The sequence below is a fragment of the Solea senegalensis genome, linkage group LG2 (assembly GCF_019176455.1).
Source record: "Solea senegalensis isolate Sse05_10M linkage group LG2, IFAPA_SoseM_1, whole genome shotgun sequence".
Taxonomy (NCBI): domain Eukaryota; kingdom Metazoa; phylum Chordata; class Actinopteri; order Pleuronectiformes; family Soleidae; genus Solea; species Solea senegalensis.
In genome coordinates, this window is record NC_058022.1 from 14,948,086 (window position 1) to 14,971,957 (window position 23,872).

A 23,872-nucleotide genomic window follows, 5' to 3' on the forward strand; every position below is an offset into this window, starting at 1 on the left:
CCGGTGCCTTTACTTAGACAATGAAGGAGGTGCAGGAGCCTCCACCTCCTCAGCAGCAGCGACGGGGTCGCGATGGAGCAGCGGCTCCATCTAGCGACGACAGCCGGAACAACTCCTTCGCTCTCGCTCTCAATCCATTAGCTGTTGGGTTTGACCTGACGAATATGACCCCTGGCTCTTTATTGCATAGCAACTATTTTGACCATATTTTATACTGGACAGTTTACTCAGGAATATAAATAAATATAATAAGTTACTAATAATAATAAGTTACTAATAATATTATGCCACTAATTTCTTGGTATTACTAATTACGTCAGATCCTCATGAAGGGTGATGTGCGAAATTGAAACTGAAAACCTTTCTTCTTTATCAATATTGATATTTCAATATTAATGTGACGACTTAACATTAACAACTTGTGCCATTATATTTACTTTTATATGCACACTATGTGTGTTTTACATTTTTTGTGCAGTTATCCTGTAGAATAGTCCTCCATGGTCATATCTGTATCTGTAAAATAAACAGTGTACATAGTTCTTTGATTATGTTTTCTCTTTAAATCAGCATCATTTGCATGCTTTATCTTGTTTCCATTTTGGAATTAAAACATTTAAATTGAATTGAGACAGGGAGAGAGAGATGTTAGTCAAGTCAAAGTCAGTTTATTGTCAATTTCTGCAATACATACACAGACATATTCAGGAATTTAAATTTCTTGACTCTCGGTCTCCCTGACTTTGCGTTATAGTTGTAATGTTTTACTTTTAATGTAATGTAATCCCTTACACTACTTGTTTCTGGGGAAAAGCAGTAATAGTACAGTAATCTATTAGAGAGTAATGCATTGCTAAGTCAGGACAATGACCCAGCATGCACTCTGGAGGAACCTAAGCCATCCTTCATTTCATTATTTACACCTGCAGCCATTTTCCTACCGTGAAAATGTAAATATGTTTGTATAATAGTTTAGTGAGGGTCCACACGGTGAAGTAGTGGGTGCATGGGTTCTCTCCGGGTTCTCCGGCTTCCTCCCACAGTCCAAAAACATGCAATGTAGGGATTGGACACAAAATTGACCATAGATGTGAGAGTGAATGGTTGTTTGTCTCTATGTGTGTGGCCCAGCTGTCCAGGGTGTACCCCGCCTATCGCCATAGCTGATGTACCCCCCGCAACCCTCTGGTGGAGGATAAAGCCGTTGATGATGATGATGAAGTGTATAGTGTTTGTGTTTCAAAGCCTTAGAATAAACTTTGTACTTTAGGCATACCAGATATACATTATCTCACCATTAGATGTCAGTATTTCTTACACACTAGATATTTAAAGGGACTATTTTATTTACACCAGGAGTAGAGTCATTGGCGTTGTACCTATAGCAAGTCCTTTGAACCTTTGTTAGCTTGTGTGAATATGTATTGCAGATATACAGTATATTATCTCTGGTCAAAAGGAACATTTCAGATTTCCACCATGACATTCTTCTTATCCAAAATTGTCATTCCAGATATCCACAACTTCACTCTCCCTTGGACCTAGTTTCTCTCTTTGCCTTTGCCCCAAGTCCTTGACTCCTGCAGGCGAGCCTCCACATCTAGCCTAGACCATAGAGTTATAGGGAGTATTTTCCTGCCAGTGAGAATGTGGCAAGGAGCAGGCACACAATAGAGACAAGGGGGAAACATTTCAGTCTTCCATTCCAGTGCTCGTCCGTTATCCCCATCCACAAGAGTGAGTGATGTGGAGGCACCAGTCTCAGCCAAAGCCCCCCAGGTCAACCATCCAGAAACAGGAGAACAAGGGAGTAGCAATTAACAAGTTATTTAAAAAGCAGATGTCAGTGAAGTACATCACTCATGTGCATTCAGCTGTTGTAATTAAAAGATGTGTTCAATACACAAATCTAACAAGATTAAAGGCACCTTTTGCACTGATGTCTGTGATTTCCCCCCCATCTAATCATACACCTCAAAATAAATTGAACAAGACACTTTAAGTGTCTGATAAGTCACAAGACAAATACATGTATGTGTGATGATGATATGTGATTTGAAAGATAAAAGTACAAATTCTAATATACTGTATGTTTTTTTAACACTGATTTCACTCAATCATATAATAACTAATAAGTATACTGTAACTCTAGTGATCTAAAAGATGAAAACACTTTTATTGCACCTCCTTTGGGCTCCATTTATAGCCTCTTAACCAAATCTCATATGTGATGGACAGCTTAGCTTTGAGTAGCTGATCCTTTGGAGCTCTGGATGTCACATGGCAGCTTTTCACTATGGAAACAACCTACAGTTGTCCAACATATTCAACTTCCTGATCAACTTTCCCTCCTTCATCTCCAATAAATACTTAATCTCAATAAAAAGCATGTAAAACTGCATATTTAAGTTAAATAGCAATGGATTCTGTATCCGATATGAAGTGATCACTACACAAGTGGAATTCATTGCCTGTGGGTTCCCATTGTCTTCTCAGCTGTGATTCTCCTCTGCAGGAAAGAGACTAAAGGAGAGTCAGCAGATAGTTTCAGAGATGGAGCAATTGCCTCAGGTCATGTGCGCTCTGTGTTTATCTGATGAGAGATGAGGCCAGAGAGTGGCAGTCTCTAAATGGGAGTGTTTTAATAATCTGTGAAGATTAACAGTGATCCCGCCTACTGCGGCTTTAACTACAAATACTGGCAAAACCTCCACCAAAATAACAAATTGAGAGCGAGACCTTGAAAAATAAGTGATGCGCATTAAAATGTGCGAAGGAAAGTAGCTGAGAAAGGGACCAAGTGTACGCGCGGTTGACTGCATATAAATAACAACTAGGCTGCAAAATTTAATAAATGTGTGATAAAAGCAGTGGTCTTCAGATAATAAGCAACATTTGTGTTCATTTTTGTGGTGACTAAATCACCAGTGAGTTTTCCAGTGAGGTCATTTTCAGGATGTGGATCACAAAAATTTTATTGTTATCATTATTAATAAACGTTTCCTAACAAATGTTTTAAAAAAAAAACAATCAAGCCAAATCAAATACTACAGGGAGAAAAAGACTCAAAGATGTGCAGCATCTGCCTGGCCTGGTTGGGGTGAAAGGAAAAATAGGGGACAGAGGGGAGGTGAGGGACAGAAAGGAGGGGAGAGAGAAAAAAGAGAGAAGGAATAACAAGGAGATAAGATGAGAGATGGACACAATAAATCATCATATCAACACAACTTTCTCCAAGATCTCTGTATGTGTGAGTGTGAGAGTGGATGGTTGTTTGTCTCACCCTATGTCAGCTGGGATTGACACCAGCGTCCCCCGTGACCCTCATGTGGAGATAAAGCGGAAGAAGATGAATGAATGAAGGCCAACCAGAGAGAGGGGAACAAGCAGCAAAATAACAAAAACAAACCAACATTAAAACATAAACAATAAGAACTATGATTATTATCAGAATGATTGTAAATAGTAATAATAACAATTGTTTTACTGTTATTGGATGTTACAGCTGATCAAGCAGAGGCAGTGAAAGGGTTCAGGAATGAGGTTTCATCCCCTTCTTTCTGTGGAGCTTGTGAACCTCATCACACGCGCCATTAAAAAAGACAGAAAAACACAGAACAGGAGGAGAAAAACTATTTTCACTCACTGCCCGTCTGAATGATAAAATGCAACAAGATTGCACTGGTTTTCATTATCGTTGGTTTTTTTTTGTTACTGCTGCATTTTTATGTTTGCGTGTTTTGGCTAAAAATAATTGCCTCAAGGGAAACACACACAGAGGAGTTTCTCAGCCTCAATTTAACCACATGTACGTAAAGCACTTTGTCAAATATGTGTTCCTTTTATTCAAAAACTGCTTCCTGTTTGTTTTTATTGTAGCTACAGCATAGCTCAGCCAGGAAACAGTCATCAGTGGAAACACACATTACCTTGTTTTTCAGTTGTCAGCCTGGGAGTATTCCGTCTGATCCTGCATGCAGAAATAAACAAAGACTTTTAGCTGTTGCATAAATCCATCTAATTAGTATTTCACTTCACTACTTCAGAGGACTTCATAATAGGCACAGATGGTATAGCTTTGGGCCCCAGAGTGTGTGTGAACAGTTTTACCACAAGTGTCAAGATGTAAGTGCGACAAAACAAACATCCATGAGAGATGTTTTACATGAAACCGTGGGTTACTTCCTGTCTGCTCTTCTCTCTCCCTGAAGGTTTGCTTGTAAAACATATTTTTCTCCTTTAAGTTAGTCACACTGGGGAACTATCAAAAATGGGAAACAATAGAGCGAGGATGTATTTATTTTTTTTTTTACAACTTCACAAGCATTTGACCACTTCAGAGTGGGGAAACAGCAAGCAGCAATCGTTGATGACCATGAAATCGCATGGAGTCCAACACAAGAGAATAGCATTGTTATGTTATAGTAGGTTGCTTGGTGCCAGCCATTTCTTTTTCTCTTTATAATGTGTTGCATGTTGCCCATGTGATTTCTGTAAAATGGGGAGCAGAACTTTACTGAAGCTACAGAAGATGCACGGCCAGTTTTATACAATTACAGTTTTGACAAAGTTTGAACATACATTTTTATATTCTTCGCACTTTTCAGAAAGTATGCATAGGTGTGAGTTACTGAATGTGAATATCTATGTATTCGAGATGAGAATCGGTATCGGTCATTATTGGTATCGGTCATTATTGGTATCGGTATCGGTCCGATACTGGTCAAATCACTGGATCGGATATCGGACAGATAAAAACATACTCTAAAAATGAAATTTATGTCATGCATGCTTCACAATACACAGACGGTAAAAATGTAAATTAAAAATAAACCAGCAAAAGAATTATAGCTGAGTCATGTTTGGGCTGTTTATTTCTCTTTTTCTGGGAAAACAATATCTGTGACACAGTTGGTGAATTATGTTTTTGAAATGACTCGGCACAAATGTGTTGTTAACAGCTTCGTAGTTCATAAATGGTCTCAAATGACTGCATCGGACTAATCGGTATCGGTAGATACTCGAGTTTGTGATATCAGTATTGGTATTGGACTTTAAAAAAGGGTTATCGTCCCATCCCTAGTGTGTATGTACAGTATATATGGGACTGTTATACACCGAGCATACCACTCGCTTAAATAAATGCTCAATAGCAAGTCCTTGAATTAAATACCGAGCTAAAGCCAGCTTCCTTATTTAGCAGTAAAATAATCCCAATGCACCATGATGTAAAAGGACAACACGTTCCTCTGTAAACTGTAAAGTTATGATCAGTAACTGAATAAATATAAAGCTTACTTACTTAGCTGCTGTTTTTGTAAATACACACGTACATACTCTGTGTCTCTCTCTCTCTCTGTCGCTCTCACACACAGACACGAGCACACACACTGAGCCACAAATGAGTGTGTGAATTTGACAAGTTGTGTTGCCATCTGGTTGCCATGACACCAGGTTATTAGGCTTTCTGACAGTCCTGGCTTGTCATGTTTGTTCCATCTCCCCCCTCCTGCACGTCAACATTGTTTCCAATATAAAAAGGCATGAGACATCAGAGGGGGGCAGAGAGTGTGGGCTGATAACAGCTTGACTCTCCTCAGCAGCGATGATTTCCAGCTAAGGTACCTCACAGGCAGGTGAGTTCAGTCACAAGCGCATCGTCTGGTCTTTCCAACCCTCTAGAAAAAGCACACAAGCAGACACATGGACATTATCATAGAGACAAAACCTCAAACATAATGATATAATGCAAGAGAGCAGCATAAAGTCTCTCTCTCTGTCTGAACCTCTCCCTCTGTTGATTTCCTTGTTTTCTCTCGGCTGCAAAGGTACAAAAGCTTTTTTTTTCTGCCTTAACCATTGAGACTTTAATGCTCCACTGATCAATGAGAGGATTAAAGTAATTTACAGGCTCCTTTGTTTGGTTTGTGCATTCGAATCTCCATCATCTACAAAACGGCTGGGCAGCCAGGTTCTTCTGTTCCTCAGGACAATTGCCCCATGAACTTGTGACTTCTGGACATTGTCTTTTTTGTCATGGACTGCTGCCTCGTCCCTCAAGTATACCCTAGGGTCTGTGCTGCATTCTGGAATTGGTGTGGGTGTGAGTGTGGGGGAGGTGGCGTGATTCATGCAGCTCCCCTCTTTCATCTTGACATTTGACATCCTGAAGTAGAGGATTTCGGCTGGAACAAATGCAGCGTGTTGTGTCACAGCTGCACCGTCTGTGCCTCTGAGCCCCTGCCTCGCAGAGCCGAGAACAGGTAACAGTGAGTCAGCGCCTATTTAATTCATACACCTACGCAGAGAAACCCCAGGGGTTGTTTTCAAGCTGATTTTATTTTTATTTTATAGCCTGTTCCCAAATGGGAAATTCAGCATGTCACGACGCTACCTTGCATATTATTCCTTAAAAGTCATTCTGGCTCCAGTGTCGCAAGGACTTGAGGAGAAAGAGGAAATTTAAGTGCACTGTGGCACCAAAATGCCACACAGCTATTAGGCTGTAAAGCTTTCAGTAATCAATTTTCATTAAATTTCTTTCACTCGCCAAACAAGGATACAGTACCACATTTACCACAAACACATTATGCTGCAGAAGACTGGGGGATGCCAGAGGGATTGTGCCTCCTAATGAACCCCACTGAGACTTCGCACCATCAGGTTGTTCAGACGCCCCGGCCTGTCTCAGAGTGGATAAAGCACCTCAAGCCCAGACAGCACCAACACACCACAGAGTCTCTCTTTACCAGCTTCACTTGCATCAGGTGGTGGGAGGTTGCTGTTGACAAGTGCCTCAGAGGAGATACTGGCGCACACTTCTGTGGGTCTCTTATCCCAAGATGCAACAGAAGATGTGAGTTTGCTGGCCCTGTGATTCGCGGTCAAGCAGTGTAATCTCCTCTCAACGTCCTGTACGTTTGTGCTGGGATTCAACTGTGTCAACGTGCTTGCGGCGCACTCTCATTGTGAGAAACATTGGTTTTTAAACCGTTGTTGCTTCACTTTGGGACTTCCTAACAAAAACTGACACACCTAACCCTCAAAATGTTATTTTAACCATAACAGGACCAGAGAATGTCCTGTAACTAAGTTCTTTTGCCCATTTTTTCCAGAATAACTTTCAATATCTGGCAGTTATTTACAATTTACTTTACTGCTTTAACAATTTAAAATCATGAAAAGCAAAAAGGGTTTATTTAGAAAAACACTGCTGTTTTACATTTGATTTAAACAGCATATTTTGCGTTTTAAATTTTAAATTTGAACAGTATAAAACATATTTACAATAACATTTGTTTGAGTCTTTGTCTCTCAATGTGCAAAACAGGTGTTCTTCCCACTCTCTCCTCTCTGGCAACAAAGACGCTGATTCTCTGGCTTGAAATTACCGTAATAACCACATGTTGGCTTTGACTTGCAATTTCCCAGCTTTCAGAAACCGCTGGAATAACCGTAACTACAGTAATGCAAAGTGCGCTTGCGCGAATGTGCAAGGTTTTAGGTTTCTGCAGTATCAAAGTCATCAGTTGAATAGCTGTTCTGCACGTCTGTAGCTACACCATGAACAATGACTCCTAACTGCTGATTTGACCCAAATATAGATACATTTATGCTTTAAAAACAACTAACAGTTAATGAGTTGGACTTGAAAAACCCTGATTTACGTTGAAATCATGTCCCATGCATGAACTATGAATTGACGTCAGCTTGGCAGGCCCAGTTGAGTGTTGAAAGCACTTTTATTGTTTAGGTGTCAAATGTAACAGTGTCACCATTCAGAGAGGGAATAAAGAGTAAATGGTCACATAAAAAAATATAAAATCAACAATGAAAATGGTCACACGGGGGGGAAAAGTCTGGTTCCCGTGGCGGCGCAGATGTACAGTGGAGAAAATGTCCAGTTCCAGATGTGTGTATGTGTTTGGTTTGCACATGTCCACAGCCTATGTTAATCTCAAACAATAAGAGTCCTTTTTTTGTTTACGAGCCATGCATACAGTTGACAATTCCACATGTTGAGTCAGTGTCTTCATAGGAGCTGGCACTTTCAATAGAAAATATTTACACTACCATTTATTATTCTTAGTATCACCACCTTCTTCGTCGTAACTATTTCATTACTATGGATTTGAATATGAATACTCTGAGCACACTGAGAATGGGATTAACACCCCAGATCATATTGAGGAGAGCAAAAGAAAATGTATGACAAATGTTGGCATCTTCACGTAAAATAAAGTCTGTAGAGATATTCAAACACTGAAAAGATGAATTCTTTGCCACACCATGAAGCCGTCAGAAACTTCCCAGAGAGTAAAACAAAACCTCACGTGAATGCTGTTTGCTATTAAATCTCAAAGTGAGAAAGTAGGAAAGAAATAACTGCACCAAATGTTTCAAGAAAGATGATTTATCAAACATTTTCTCTCCATTCCCGCTTTTTCCCCCCAATGGCCGACAAATAAAATGGAGGTGCATTAAGGTCACCTCTTTGGTTCGGACTTGCGATGGAATAGAAAAACATCCCACCAACCAGTGCACAACCAAAGCTGCAATCTGCAAATCAAATTCTCCTCAATGTTTAAAATAACCAGATCCCAGAAGTGTTATTGGGTTAGTGAACAGTAGCTACAGTGGAACTGAGTCATGGTGAGAAAACAATGCTTCTTGGGGTGTTTTTGTGTAAGAAAAACATTTTTACTCATTAATATCAGATTGTTTAACAACCTAAAGTGTAGAAGGATGACAAGAAAAGAAAAACAAGAAAAGCAACGTAACATAAGGCGAGGGGCATGAACCTTTTGTGTCATTTGTCACTTTCTCTTGCAGTAAATCCCTGGCATTCCTTTCATATGGTATTCATTACTCACTATTAATAATCATGTCACTGCAGATTTTATGCTCCGTAGAGTTAACATCCATTGCGTTCAACCATGAATTTGTCTTCTGTTTAATTGGCATGTGCATGTGCGCGTGTGTCCGAGAGTGTATCTCTCTCTCTCTCTCTGCTGACTTTTTGCCTGGCCTGTTCCTCGAGGCCTTTGGGGCTATTGTATATTACAAGACGAGCAGCAGGGGTCGTCCTTGTCTGGCTGCGCGGCGTAGTCCATCTGCCGAACAATCTCCGCAAACAGTTCGTCTACCATGGTTTTGCTCTTGGCCGACGTCTCCATGAATGGACAGCCCCACTCCTCGGCCAGAGCCTGGCCTTCGCTGGACGATACCTCCCGCTCACTTTCCAGGTCCACCTTGTTCCCCACGAGGATCACAGGAACCTTCTCGTACCTGAGGACAGACACAGACGCGGGAATGAGACGGACTCGGATGTAGCGTATAGCTGTGCCCACATATTTTCCCCAAATATTTTCCCCATTCGGGTCAGAGTATCACTGACCCGAATGCTTCAGGGGTTTGAATTGCACTGCTGAATAATCCTTTACTTTTTACAAGCTTTTGTCATGATTCGACTGTATCACAATATAGAATAGGATCAGATCTTTATGGTCGTTATACAGCTGAAATTGCATGAAATTAAGAGGTGAGATGGTTGAGGGTTGAAGAAACCCAAAAGAAAGATACAGAGATAACATGTAAACTCCACACATAAAAGGTCCCAGACTGGGAATCGAACCCAGTGCTAACCACTAATCCACTGTGCCGCCCACCATTGCACAAAAATGAACACAGCATCTCCCAATGTGAGACAGAAAACAATAGAACAAAACGTGTTATAACATTTAACATAATTATCTTCTACCTTTAGCAATTTCTGTTCATCAAACTAGTTGAAATATCATTTTCCAATTGCCTTTGGTCTTAGGTTTGAAACTGTTTGAAACTGCAACGCTAATTCCGCACTATTTAGACCCACTCGTTGGGGGACGGGACCTCATTTCCAGAATGTAAACAGTGTCCACCATCTTTGCTAACAGTTATGCTAACAGTTAAGCTAACACGAGGAAAAAAAAAAATGAAGATGTTTCTCAACTCAGGGGAAACTGAGGTTGGAAGTACATTTTTTCAAAAATACTACCCCTATTCTAGTAATACAAAGCTAAATGCAGTATTGAAGTAATGAAGTATTCGTTTAAGTGAAACATGTGTTCTTAGCAAAAGGTTGTTTCTCTTTTCTAGGGGGAGGGCACATTGTCTTTCACTGTGTGAGGTAGTTTCTCACAACATAACAAAAAAAAACAGGCGGATGCTGTACGGCACTAAATGCTGAACCTCCATATCCATCTGCCTCAGGTCTAGAACCTGACCTAGTTGAAAAGCTGAAATAGGTATTACAGCTCTCACCCATGGGTCAGACGGTAGGAAGTGACCATTGACTGCCAGTGCTGGGGCACAACATGTCACTGTGGAACTGCACGACACTGCAGGCAGTCAGTTCGGATGGTCTGTTACATTACGTATTATTTAGAGGGCCAGCATGCCGTTTCATGCAGTTTTACCAACATAATCACTGCATCAATTTTAATACTGGAGAACAGGGTGGTTGTCTGGGATATAGAGACGGAAAAACATCACACAGACAGCAGGTAATGCTAATTCCTAGCTGTTAGTAAACAGCATGTTCTTTCTTTTATCCTTATCTGTATGAGACTAGTTCAGGAGCCTTTTAAATCTACATGACTGATCATTTGAACTGAGATTAAATGTCTCAGAAGTCATTTTCCCTGAACACCCACCAACATCATTAGGGTTTTCAACATGTTGTCCTGGCTCTATTAAATATACATGTTTCTAAATTATTTATAGAGGGGGGGAAAAACACACACACACACACACACACACACATCCTCATCCTTGATTGCTATGGTAACAGGTATACAAGGGAGATGACTAATGCTGTGGAGGACTGCAAAAGACACAAGTGTGATACTTAATAATGACACCTTGAGGAGCCTGAACCTCACTCCCAGTAAATAAGCTTAAATAAGCTTAAACTTGCAGCAAATAGGTAGCTAACTTTCATCGGGAACTGATTTCTGTCCTGCTCTGTTTCCCGAGCATTGGCTCACCAGCTGAGAGGAGCAACCAGGATTTCAGAGATAATCTCAGGGGTCAGAAGTAACTTGAATGCAGCATCAGTGACCAGGTCTCATTTACTGCATTCCTGGTGTCAATAAAAACAGCAAGGCTGTGATTTCCGTGACTATTTTGAACCACTTGTACTTGGTGGTAGGCAGTTCTTGCCAGAAACTTTATATTCTCTTTCCACCTTCACTGCAAAAAAAAACCCTCCAAACATAGACGTGGGTGAAAAGATTAAAAGGCCAGACACTTCACTTTTATAGCTGTACTCATTTAGAGGACACCACAGGGGGCTCGAATTTTAGTTGGGTAAATGGTACCATTTGGGTGTCTCGTTTTCTGGCTCAGAAAGTGGTTATAACTCAAATCTCTCACTTTAAATCTCTTGAGGAGGCCTGTGGTCACCTAACTATCTCCTATATTATCTACCGTTCCCTGCAGTTTTGTAACAGCTTTTACCTTCCGGGCCTGCCCCGAATGTTTCTCGTTACAGAAAATACACAGAACCTGAGCTCTGTATGTTTCAGAAGGCTTCAGAATAGTAAATAAAGGCAGATGTACTGTATACATGTCTACTTGGTGACTAGTTTTGTCTATAAAAATAAATACAATTTATATATTTAAGTCATCCCAAGTAGATATTTGACTCAAACATACTTTTTGTAAGCCATTCTAATTTGTTTTTCTATTTCCCTTTTAGCCCACTGCTTAATTCTAACTAGTTTTTACTACTTTTGTTATATTTATCTAACTTGATTTTAATTGTTAGACACTTTGGAACTTTGTTAAGAAAAGTTTAATAGTTTAATACTTAAACTAGTACTGGTACTTCCTTAATGTTTTCGCAAAGGGATGAGGATTGATCCGCTGTATGCAAGTTAGGCAACTCACTACTAAAGCCGGCGCATAACAGGAGCATAAAGACATGTCGCACTAAAGGAGAGGGTCTATATATAGTCATAATAACAGAGGAGGAAACCGGCAGTCCCACGAGGTGTGACACGGTGGCTGCCACGGATACTGAGGCTCCCAGGGCCTCAGCACAGAGGGTGTCGACCACTCTGTGCCTGGACCCAACAGTTGCCGACACAAGGAAGCGAGACTTATCCATAAGACACCGCACACTACAGAGCTGGAGCCTTAAAAGTCCAGTGTGTAAAGTGAAGGTTAAATTATTTAAATTTGCCATAAACTGGAGACAAAAAATATATACATAAAATGTTTTTTTATACATGTTTACAGTTACCTGATTGTATGAATAGTTGTTTTTTTGGTTTGGCATTAAGGCTCTGCAATACTTGATACACTTGTGTCCCAGTGAGCTGTAGCATCGTTCTCTTCTTCTTTGGTAGGAATGCGTCCTATTCCCGACGTCCAGACTTGTACCGCCACCCGATGGTGAAGTCAGATACTACAGGACCCCGATGCACGAGTATACCAGGGTCCGCGATATGCGATGCAGAGAGAGGCACGTGTGCGGAAGTATATCAGGGCCTTTACTGAAGCGGCTAAGAAGAGGGCTATTCAAACTGCAAGTGAAGCCGCAGAGAACGCCACTAGGTGGCTTTGGTTGAAGAGGCCTGATCCATGGGTTGCTGCTGGGATGCTAGTCGGGGTCTGATCAACCCTGGCTTGGTTGCCTGGGCGAGGGTGTATGATGTTGTGAGACCCGAAACAACCTCCTAGGATGCATCACTGATGAAGCATCCCAGTGCATCCAGGAGATGTTTCTTGAATATTACAATAGCCTAACCCTAACCCAAGCATGGGTAAACTAAGTATTGCTTGAGTTTTGATGCTAACTGAAGGCTACATACTGTAGGTTCTCCAACATGGCAATCGTGAGGTGAAGGACACTCAGCTGCAACATGCAACTTCACTAATACACCATTACACACCCTACCTTTAAAACACACAAACAAATGGACTACAGTGCTTTGCTTGTGTTTGTGCTGTGACACAAACTGCACAAACAACAAGTCGTGTTTTAAGACTGACACTCACCACTCTGCAGCCCTCCAAACCTCACCCAGACACTTATCTATAATGCATGATGCATCAACTCTAAATCAAGTGAGTGAGGGACAGTGGAACCGGGAGGCACAGGAGTGTCTGAATTTGACTGTAGTCAATGCTGTCAGGATGAAGAAGCGCTGCTGAGCCTCCTCCCAGCAGCCCTTTTCAAAAAGGGTCCTCAGTTTAGCCATTAAAAAAAGAATTCAGCAGAGTCAGCGAGATGCAATAAGCTCTTCAAAGAAAGATCAAGAATATAAATCTGGAGAGTCTTTATGAAAAATACCACATATAGTTTTCTTTAAAAAAAAAAAAAAAAAATCATTGATAAGGGAAACACTGCTTCCTTGTTTCCTCCAATTGTGATGTTTTTCACAGATGCTGCAGACACTGACCATGAAGATAAATGAACCTGGCAGACTGTTCACTCACACACTTGTGTCTTCTGTAGCACAGCAACAATAAAGTAGACCTCTCGCTCCCTCGTGGTAATTATGCTGTCTGAAACAAATTCCCCCTCTTATGGTCCAAATTACAAGGCAAGAAAAAAAGAAAATGGGAAATTCAGTTGAAGTGCTTCTGCATCAAAGACGTGTTCAGACTGCCTTTTCACGAGACAGCAGTCAGAAGGGAGGAGTGCCAAGGACTCGTTCAGGAGTTTTATAGAGAAATATGGCACAAGTGACACTCTCTACACTCTCCATTTAGTATAGTTCACACAAAGGTCATTATTCCACTATCCTCATTGAACTTTCCACCAGCCTGATGTCATATGTAGCTTTCACAAACAAATAAGACCACCATAGTGTACACAGTCTTAGTTTGTTGTCAATGTCTGATTGTCCCTAAGGACTGTTTCAGTGACATGGATTAAATTATTGTTGGGAAAAACAATATTACTCTGAGATTCAGCCTCATGCTGATTTGACACTGTGATATAATGTGTGCAGATGTGTCAGCTGCACATTCATTCAACTACATCAATAACATTTCTTCATTGGATTCAGATTTGGTGACTGGGGAAGCCTCATTGTCATGTTCATGAAAACACTTTAAGATGACCTTTGCTTTGTGACCTGGACAATTAAAAGAGATCATTTTCAATGCAATGTTTAAAATCTTCACACTCCTGCACGTACCCCTCTTTGGTGTACTAATCGTGCATGCTCAGAAGTCAACGCCAGAGGGGTTGGTCGCACATGAGAGACGTTTTTTTGGGAAAAACTACTGCCAATAAAAAGGCTGATGCAGAGCGATCCAAGACCAGAGTGAACATCGGTGCTGCGTCTGAACGGTGGAGACAACTGAAAGCCCAGAAAGGGCTACAAACTACTGGACAGGTAGGTTAACTGTATGTCTTTGTGATCCAAAAAAGTGAATCCGTGTGAAACAAGCATTGCGCGTTCCTGTGGTCTGGAGGCGTAGCTTCAGAGGGAAGTCTTGGACTTTCGAATTCAGAGTGTAGCCTGCTCAAACCCTTTTTCCAGGATCTCCAACCAATTAGAAAAAGGGTCGATTGTAATTGTCACTTTACTGTATAAAGATGCAGTTCAGGAAAGGAGGACGTCTTGGGGACATAATGGGGACTCCCATCATGTGAAACATGGTTATTATGAATTTAAAAGAACAAAGTTGTTATAGTGGTTATTTACGGCCGGTGATTGTAGTCATCATTTCTAATGTTTAATTTGATGCTGCCTTTAGCTGACACATTTATACTCCATTTCCATCCTTTTTCCGTCCGTCCCTCCCAAATATTATTTCCAATACTTCCACATTACTTCCTCTAGAGGGGAGTGGCGAGCACCAAGTTACAGGCATCAACAGAGCGACCATTAAAAGGGGTTATTTTTAATGTGCTTGATCTGAAATACACTAAAACGCGAGCGGATTCTGTGGCGGTGGAATGTAAGACCACTAAAGGTAAGTCGTGCCATTAATGGGGAATACTACTACTCTTGCTGGTGTTCCCGGTGACAGCGATCGATGATGAGCGGCATTTTCAATATCCAATGTCTACAGCGCACCAATGAGTGAAGCCGAGTGCCCGGCAGTCACTCGCTGTTTTCTGGCTGCAGGGATAAACCAGCGAACTCTGGCTAGATATTTGACTCAAACGCAGTTACAGTGCCTGTTTTACAGTCACTGTAACTGTAGGCAGCTTCTTTGTCATTTTCCTGACTGATTAGACTATTTACTCTATACTGCCCTCAACCATTTCAGGCGGAATTGCTCCGTTTCGTCTGTCATCGTAAGCTCCCCTGCTTAGTATAAATGGACCCTTAATGTCATTATATTGTCATTATAAGAAGTGGTGAATGGGTTAAAAGCCCAGGGTGAATGTTATTAAGAAATTCCCCAATAAAGCACATTAGGGAATAACATCATCATCCATTTTAATCTAAATGGGACCGTCATTTACAAAATGTACTGTATATCATGCTGTATGAAGAAGACCTGGAACTCGTACCCTAAATGTCTCAGGACCATGTTTACTGACATTGTAAGTGAAGTGACAAGTCACAAATAAAAACGGACTTGTTTCTGTTACCAGTGCAGTTGCCCCCTGATGGGCATCGAAGAGAATGCATGTTTTGGGCACTTCTACTTTGGCTTCAGATGTACAGAAACATGATTCATGACCCACTGTGACCTGGCACTGTGTCAGGCCTTCTGAAAGCCGAGGCAACCGTCAAGTAACAATCACTGAACTTTAGCTTAGTTCTTTTGCTGTTTTCACAACAGGTCACAGTCGAAAGAGGGCCTTTCTGTGCGAACTGAGGACGTTGAGCTTAACCTTTTCCACCAGTTGGCACATGAACAAGTCCTGGGATGAAATCCGAACAGTTTAAAGAAACACTGCAAGATGGCAGGGTTAGAGTCCATGGTATTTCACCTAGTTCTCCCTCTCCTCTAATCTCCGTCCATGGCAATTGTATTTAAATGCTGTTTTAAGTCACCGATCCCCGGTGTAGAGTCAACTGCAGCTGAAATTCGGAGTTATAAGGTCATCAGCAGACACGCGCAGGCCTGGGTGTAACCATGGCCTCGGTGCTGAGGCTTGTATGTGCCACTAACAGCAGGCTGTGATAGATGCTGACAGGGGTCAGAGTGAGAGTGACGCGCCGCAGAGGCTGGAACCTGGACAAATGCTATAATGGACCTTACGGGTCACTGGCTTTTTTTGCCACGAGAAGAGATTGACAGGGAACGACAGGAACAGAAAGAGTGTGAATGCAAAGGTTTTCCTGAAATAATCATTTAAATCAAATTACATCAAAATACAGCACCAGCCAATTGAAATGCCAATGTTTTTCCAAAAATTATAAGTTCTCATCATTTGTCTGTGTGGTACAGTGATAAGTAACAAGTGGTTCTTTGTCAATAGCTGTGCTTTTTTTAAATTTTTTAACTTCCAACCTAATTCCTACTGAATTTATTGATTTCCTACATTTCCCATAATGCCTTTCAATCGGCGTATTATAATAGCGGGCTACACCGTTTTTGCTACTACTTAAAAACAAAAGAATCTATGATGGACTCATGGTATCAGGATGGTGGACACATTAAGAAACACAAGTCTACTGTGTCTCTGTGTTAATCTTGGATCGTAACACAGAATTATACATTCTGTCATTTGTGCAGACATTTATCTTTCATTAAAGTCATGAATGACGTTATATTAATTAACAAAGACAGTCAGTCCTTGTCTGCGTCATAATGTATCGGCATTATGTCTAGGATTTATTCGACACAAAACATTTACACCACCTCGGAAACAAGAAGTCACCTTATTAAATGGCTTTTAATGGCATAAGACTTCAAATGCATTTGTTGCAAGGCTGTGCAAGTCTCAGAAACAAAGGAGAGATTACTCTCTCCTTTGAAGCGAAATAAAGCAAAGAAAAGCATGTTCAGAACGCCACTGGTTTAGAACATAAATGAACACTTCAAACCTATGTTTGACCAGACATTCTTCACATGAAGCACAGGACTGTGACACGTGCTATGATGTAAGAGCCGCATGTGAAGTGCGATGCCGTCGTTACAAAAATAATAATAACAATAATAAAAACCATTCTGCTGTGACACTAGAGCGCAGCCTGGATGCATCGACTGTGTGAGCCCATATGAACACATTTACATTTACGGCACATTTATTTTGACACACACACTTGTTTCATGATCCCCATACGTGGGGGGTAGGGAGGACTGGATTACACTTTCCAATACTGATATCAATGTTACAACCTTGAGTATCTAACCAGTACCATATCAGGCCTAGTCTACATGTACGGTTGGTTTTTAAAACAATCCTGTCCACACAAAAGTGTAAAAATCCACTGGTCCATGTCTCACGATACGATATGCAGTACATGGCCCCCGATATCAATAATATCACAATTCTGTGATTATCAATTATATAGCGATACTTCACCACATCTGTCTAACTGAAGAAAACAAGACGTTAAAAGTGCAGGATTTCTCTATTTAATCACAACATAGAGAACAAAGTAGTGAGCGTGGATGGGGCATCTCTTGAATGTAGCTTTCTTCGCCATCATCCCGCCGTAAACTCCCTCTTTGTCATCCAGGTAACTACCGCCCCAAACGTCCATCATTTGAGCAGCGCCACCGCGAGGAGACATGGAGTAGCGGCACCTTGCGAGTGAAACTGGCACTAGTAGGCAAACAACAATGGTGCACCGCAAGTAAGAAGAATCTTTTGTTTGGACAGATAATGAAGTTGACGAAGTTCCGCAACATCACACTGGAATACAAAGTCAACAAAACACACAAAACACAGTCCAGGTACACAGGCACCCTCTGACTTTTCCATATTGCGTTCTACACAGGAGGACGGGGACGTTATTAGTCAAGGTAACAGCTTGGCAGATAAGAACCAACCGAGTCGAGTCAATTTTATTTATATAGCCCAACATCACAAACACAATTTGCCTCGAAGGGCTTTACAGTCTGCACAGCGATTGACATCCTCTATCTTTAGAGGGAAAAACTCCACCAAAACCCTTGTACAATGGGACAAACCTCAGACAGAGAGAGCCACACAGGAGGAATCCCTCTCCACCCAGGACGTAGGTGTCACATATACAGAAAGTTCAGCAGATAACAAACAAAACAACACAAGTGAGAGAGGATAACTGCGCCATCGTTTTCCACTAGTCTCAGTTTTTGCCCTTCCATACTAAAACAGCAGGGTAGAGTGGACGGAGCGGAATATATGTATTTTTGTATGTTCATAACAAAAATGTTCCTTCCATGAAGGAATACTCACCCCATTAAAATGCTGCTGGGGAAAAATGACACATTTTTTCCCCCTGTCTTATAAAAATTCCACACAGTTGACATGATGCCCTCACTCACAGTCTGGCCACATGACATTGAGAGGTCTACGTGTCATATCAGACTTTACTTTTCTTTTTCACTTCTAAAAGGTCTAAACTGTCAAATAAAAAAACAGTCCATACCCACGGGGACATCAATTCTTGTCCCTGCAGGTTTGTGTGAATTCAGGTTGACGTCCCCATCGGGACGTGATGCCCACACGCCGATGCACACAGACGTACCTCTCCGCACTCTCGACTCATATGGGGGAAACGTGTTGACCTCATTCTTTCATCCACAGATTTATAGGATTGTTTAGAAGATGCGAGTGAAAGAGAGGAAAACTAAAACAAAATGTATTTTTAGAAGAAAGAATATAACAAACCAAGTCCATATGTTCGGCGAACGAAATTCACGATACGAGTCAACAGTGATATATCAGTTTTTATAGTATAGTGTTGGTGATCTTGTGTTAGTCAAGTGAAGAGGAACTCCAAAGAATATTCACCAGGTTGTGTCCTTTGTTTTTAAATCAATGTAAGCTGCCTTTATGCTTCATTACCCTGCTTTGTCTCTCTGGAATCTATTGGACCCCCTAAGGTGACAGAAACACGTCCACTGACGCCCACAGTGACTGATGAACCCACACGTTCACATCAGTGGTGCTGCCTTGCAACGTTAGAACAAGGATCTGAGCTCACAATGTACCACTGATAATCAGCAACATCCACCACAGTGTATATTCATATTTCTGGGGTTTTATAAAAATCCAGTCATGCCCACACCAGGTGAAAGCACATTACATTTCCACAGCACACTGGCCTGGAGCTATGAAACACCAATAACGCGATGGCACGAGCACACAGCCTCAGCTAACCTCTTCCACGTATCAATCAGCCGCTCGTATCTGGATCACAAATGTAACACCACACGGGCAGAAGACAATTTCACACATATTTAGTGATGGTGTTGCTCTCTCTGAAGAGCTTGTGCAGCTTGATTATTATGAAAATAACTTCAACCCTCCCCCTCCTCCCCCTCCTCCCCTGAATCCTGGGTTTCCCCGGCTAGGTGTTTCACTGACATTGCAGCATCCAGCACATCAGCCCCTTGGCAGATCACAGGCAGCATCTACAGCAGCGTACTGACAGGAGGAGAGAGACACGGTCTTCACGGTGCTGCTGATAGACGGGTCATCAGCAATGCTGGGCTGTCTGTCACTCCTGAGATGTAACACTGTGTCTTGTCTAGACTCAAAAATGGAACCGTCTGCCAAATGCAGGAGACATGAAGAGACTGTGGGGAGCACAGATTAGGACATGTAGCCATAAGGGTCAAGCAGTTACACATGTTTTTTTTTATTGTTCAATGCCATTTTTTTAAAAAACGTGTTGAGTTTACTGTAGTAGTTCATGTCTTGATGGCGGCTCGTGCGGTTATTAATCTACTCTGTTTTAAATCTATATTCAAGACTTTTAAAAAGTTATGTTTAAAGTCAAATCACATCCCCGACATATAATGTATGTGAGGAAAAATGTCAGGTTTTGGGAGAGATGCCCCTGCACTTTTGCCTACCAACAAGCATTGGGGATGAGACCTGGTGGTGAACCAAAATAGAACAAACATGTGGTGTTGTTTTGTTGTCCACAGCATCTCCATCCAAGCACACCTCTCAAACCAGGCCTTGGTCCATCCTTCTATGACAGGGGCCCCTGGAACAATAACTATGAAGAGCCTAATCTCCACTGTTTGGATATACATATTCTCATTATATATTCATTATATTCCATGTGCAGATTAAATTTTTTTACCAACCTTTTCACTCTTATGATCTGGTCCCTCATCGGCTTTATGTCCTGGAAGCTCTGCTGGTTGACCAGGCTGTAGACCAGTATGAATCCTTGACCGTTCTTGATGTAAAGGTCCCGCATGGAGGCGAACTGCTCCGTGCCGGCGGTGTCCAGGATCTCCAGCACCGAGGGCGACGAGTCCACCTCGATCTCCTTGCGGTAAAAATCCTCTATGGTCGGGTCGTACTTCTCAATGAACGTCCCGGTGACAAACTGCACAGTGAGGGCGGATTTCCCGACCCCTCCGCTGCCCAGCACCACCACCTTGTACTCGCGCATTGTGGATTTAGAATCTAAAGTCCGTTCAGGGGGGTCTCAGTCTCCGCGCGTCATTGAAACGAAGTCAAAATGTTCACCTTCAGCAGCCGCGTCCCATTTTGTGGACATGTAGTTTGTCCGCAAACACAGTCTCCGCTCGCCGCTTGCTCAGCTATGGCAGAGCACAAAGACTCCGTGTCCCCGAGATGGATTTCATTGTAGAAATGAGCGCATGCAGCAGGCCAGACACACACTGACAGCCGCAGCAGCAGCAGCAGCGGCAGCAGCAGCAGCGGAGCACTGCTGTCCACCGATGTCCACAAATGTGCACGGGAAGGAAGAGGAGACGAGCCGATGATGCGTGGTTTTCATGTGCTTGCCTCACTCCTCAGCGCACATCAGGGGGAGAGAACAACACAAACTTGCTCCATCGAGGGCAGAGTGGGACAAACGCTGTGTTAAAGCCACTGTATTAAAGTGGAGACATGAGACCGCCGCGGGGGGGACACAGTGTCCACACTCCATGAAGAAGCAAACTTGAGTCTCTTTGTTTGTTGTTCAGCCTCGCTGGCACGTCTCCGTCTCTCCCCCGCGCTCCAGTGCAAGCTCAGCCGCCATACTCTCGGGTGGAGACCTACGGCCGCAGCGTAACCAGCCGGTCCCCACTCGGCTCCCGTACTGAAGCAAAAAAAAATAAAAAATAAAAAAAACAATACGTAAAAACCCTCCCTCGGATCCTCGGACGGATGCGCGAACAGTCCAATGGCAGCGTGCGCTCGGCGACCGCGAGTCTAACTCGTGCCTGAATGGAAGCCGCGCGGTGAAATTCAGCAGACACATTTCCGTTCACGAGTTAAAATTCCCATCATTCTGTTGCCCCAGTGACATACGAGGAGCGCTCGTCCAATCACAGACGCGGCTCGAGGATGCATATCCAAGAGTGGGGGGGATAGCGCGCCGGATGCTGTTGCTATGGTAACGCTGCATTTATCCTACAGATATCCTAGCATATCATTGAGTGATAACACGTGTTTGTTGTCTGGAGAAGCTGCCAATTTCTTTATTTACTTAATAAGTAAATCATATGCATTTGTCTAGTTTTTTTTATAAACACTCTATTGCAATTCGTTTTTGTGTAAAGAAGAAACACATTTCCACAAACTATATTACAGTCCAGTAAAATAAAAAATAACAGAACATACAACACAACAAAGCATAATAATACAGTATCTAAAACGGTATATAAATACAAATCTCTAAAGGAGGGGTTTGTACCACTCTCTCCACAGCTGGGACTGATCACAAAGAGTGTTGAATCTAAAGACAGTGTAATCAACTGATTGAAGGTTTTCACGTATAGACGCAAGCACAGTTACAAGTGCTGTGTTCACAGTCTTTACCTTGATGGTAATGAGTGCTTAGAAGTCTTTGTCGTCTCAAACCAGTCTAGTCATTCTCTCCTCTGACCTCCGGCATCAACAAAGCCATTCCTCCACGAGAACAGATGCTAACTGGACATTTTCTCTTCACCCTTTTCAGACCGTCTTTCTGTGAACCCTAGAAATGGTTGTGTGTGGAAATTCCAGTAGATCAGCAGTTTGTGAAATATTCAGAAAAACCATGGAATAGTCACTTAAATGTCTTCCCCATTCAGGTGCTCGGTTTGAGTAGATATTTGCATTAAGGCAGTTGAAAAGGTGTATTTTTTCTTACCGTTACAATTCTCATCATTATTCCAGTTATTATTGAATTGAGTGTTTCAGTATGATGTGGGCCTGTATGTTATCGCTAATTGTTTTTTAAGCGCTAATACAATTCATTATCACACCATAATAGCACAATTAGCGCTTAAAAAACAATAACATTTGATGAATGATACTTCCTGTTGATGATACTTAATTCTAATTCTAATGATACAATTTATTCAAAGAACTCTAATAAGAAAAACATGATTTTTTTTTTTGCCTTTTGTGCGGATGTTTTATTATACAAGAAATTATTTAAATTCAATCAAGCGGACAAAAAATATTTTCTCAGCTTAAATAAAGATTTTTGGCACAAAACACCACAACACAATTTCAAATCCAATACATTTGGGGTCTGAGAATGACAGCATGTAAAATAAAGAAAACTCCTCAGGGTATAGAATGAAATTGACATTTATTTATTTTCAATATTAGATTTTACACAATTTTGAATTTACAGGAACAAAAACTACCCACATGAAATGCTTAACTATGCACAAATAAAATTACTTTCTTAACAATAACAATAATAATAATAATAATAATAATAGTAATAATAATAATAATAATAAACAGTGAGGGGGAAGTCTGTATTTAGGCCAGAAGATAATCAGACAACAAATTTGAAAATAAGCATTAATAGCATGTCAGTCTTTGCAGCGTAGTGTTTGGGCTTGTTTTACAAACTGTCATTTTAGCCTTCAATCCAGATTTCATGTGGCAACAATTTGACAAAAGATGGCTTTCATTACTTGAGAATACTGAATTTATAATCGATGAACAAATGCAAAATTATATGAACAGATATAAGATAAGGCAAGGTTCTCAAAAAGCATGTCTTCTCAGGTGCCCGACTGTTGAGAAAGTGCTTAAGACAAACGTTTCCATCAGTCACACCAAACATTCTTATTGTCCTTTTTTTTTTATTTTTTTTTTTAAACAGGGTGATCACAACAACTTCCATATGCAGAAGTGTAGACAACAAGCTTTTCTTTTAGCCGTAACATGTAACAAACATGTGACAAGGATGAAACTTTCAAAGCTTCTCTTAGTTCCAACATTTGCTCCTTTGACACTTACGGCTTTCCGTAGGCTAAAACAACAGGTCAAGGCCCATTGAGGAGTCAGGTAAATAAATTACATTCGTCGTAAAATAGAAGAGAATACATTTTAAATGTCTTCTTAGCTAGGCTTAAACTAGTAAAATACTATATGCAAGTACATTCCATATATTTTTTTTTTATCCAACAATGCACACATTTTCACAATGTAAATACACAAAGGACATTGTTGTATTACTCTTGGTGGATTGTCAGAGTCAATCACACAATTTGAAAAGACAAAAAGGTTTATATTTTCCACACATGGCAAAATAGGAAACTAAAAGGGTATGAATAGGATGCTCGAGAGAACATTACATATGAGTGAAAACTACAATATATTTAACTTTTTCACTTCGACAGATGCCCATTTTGTATGATTTGAGTGTCAAACAAAGACGGGTAATTGCATATTGTGGTATCAATCATACACAACGAGACTTTATACCAAACTCACACAGATTTTTTACTTAACTACATTAAGTATTTTAATGTGAATTTAATTAATTAGGAATCACTA

General features: G+C 41.2%; 1 protein-coding gene across 1 annotated transcript; it reads right to left on the reverse strand.

Annotated features, from left to right (window-relative positions):
• Nucleotides 1-7,723: 7,723 nt before the first annotated feature.
• LOC122765492 (ras-related protein Rap-2a) lies at nucleotides 7,724-21,349 on the reverse strand. Its single transcript, XM_044019764.1, has 2 exons — nucleotides 20,215-21,349; nucleotides 7,724-9,288 (listed from the first exon to the last, which is right to left on the reverse strand). The coding sequence occupies exons 1-2, from the start codon at nucleotides 20,526-20,528 to the stop codon at nucleotides 9,051-9,053; spliced, it is 552 nt and encodes a 183-aa protein (XP_043875699.1). The 5' UTR covers nucleotides 20,529-21,349; the 3' UTR covers nucleotides 7,724-9,050.
• Nucleotides 21,350-23,872: the final 2,523 nt, after the last annotated feature.

What these genes read in the sequence shown, in the direction of transcription:
- LOC122765492 (XM_044019764.1), bottom strand. Translation starts at nt 20,528, where the DNA reads ATGCGCGAGTACAAGGTGGTGGTGCTGGGCAGCGGAGGGGTCGGGAAA. An exon ending in CAGATCATAAGAGTGAAAAG is followed by an intron (nt 9,289 to 20,214) that starts GTTGGTAAAAAA and finishes GTCTGTCCTCAG; the next exon opens with GTACGAGAAGGTTCCTGTGA.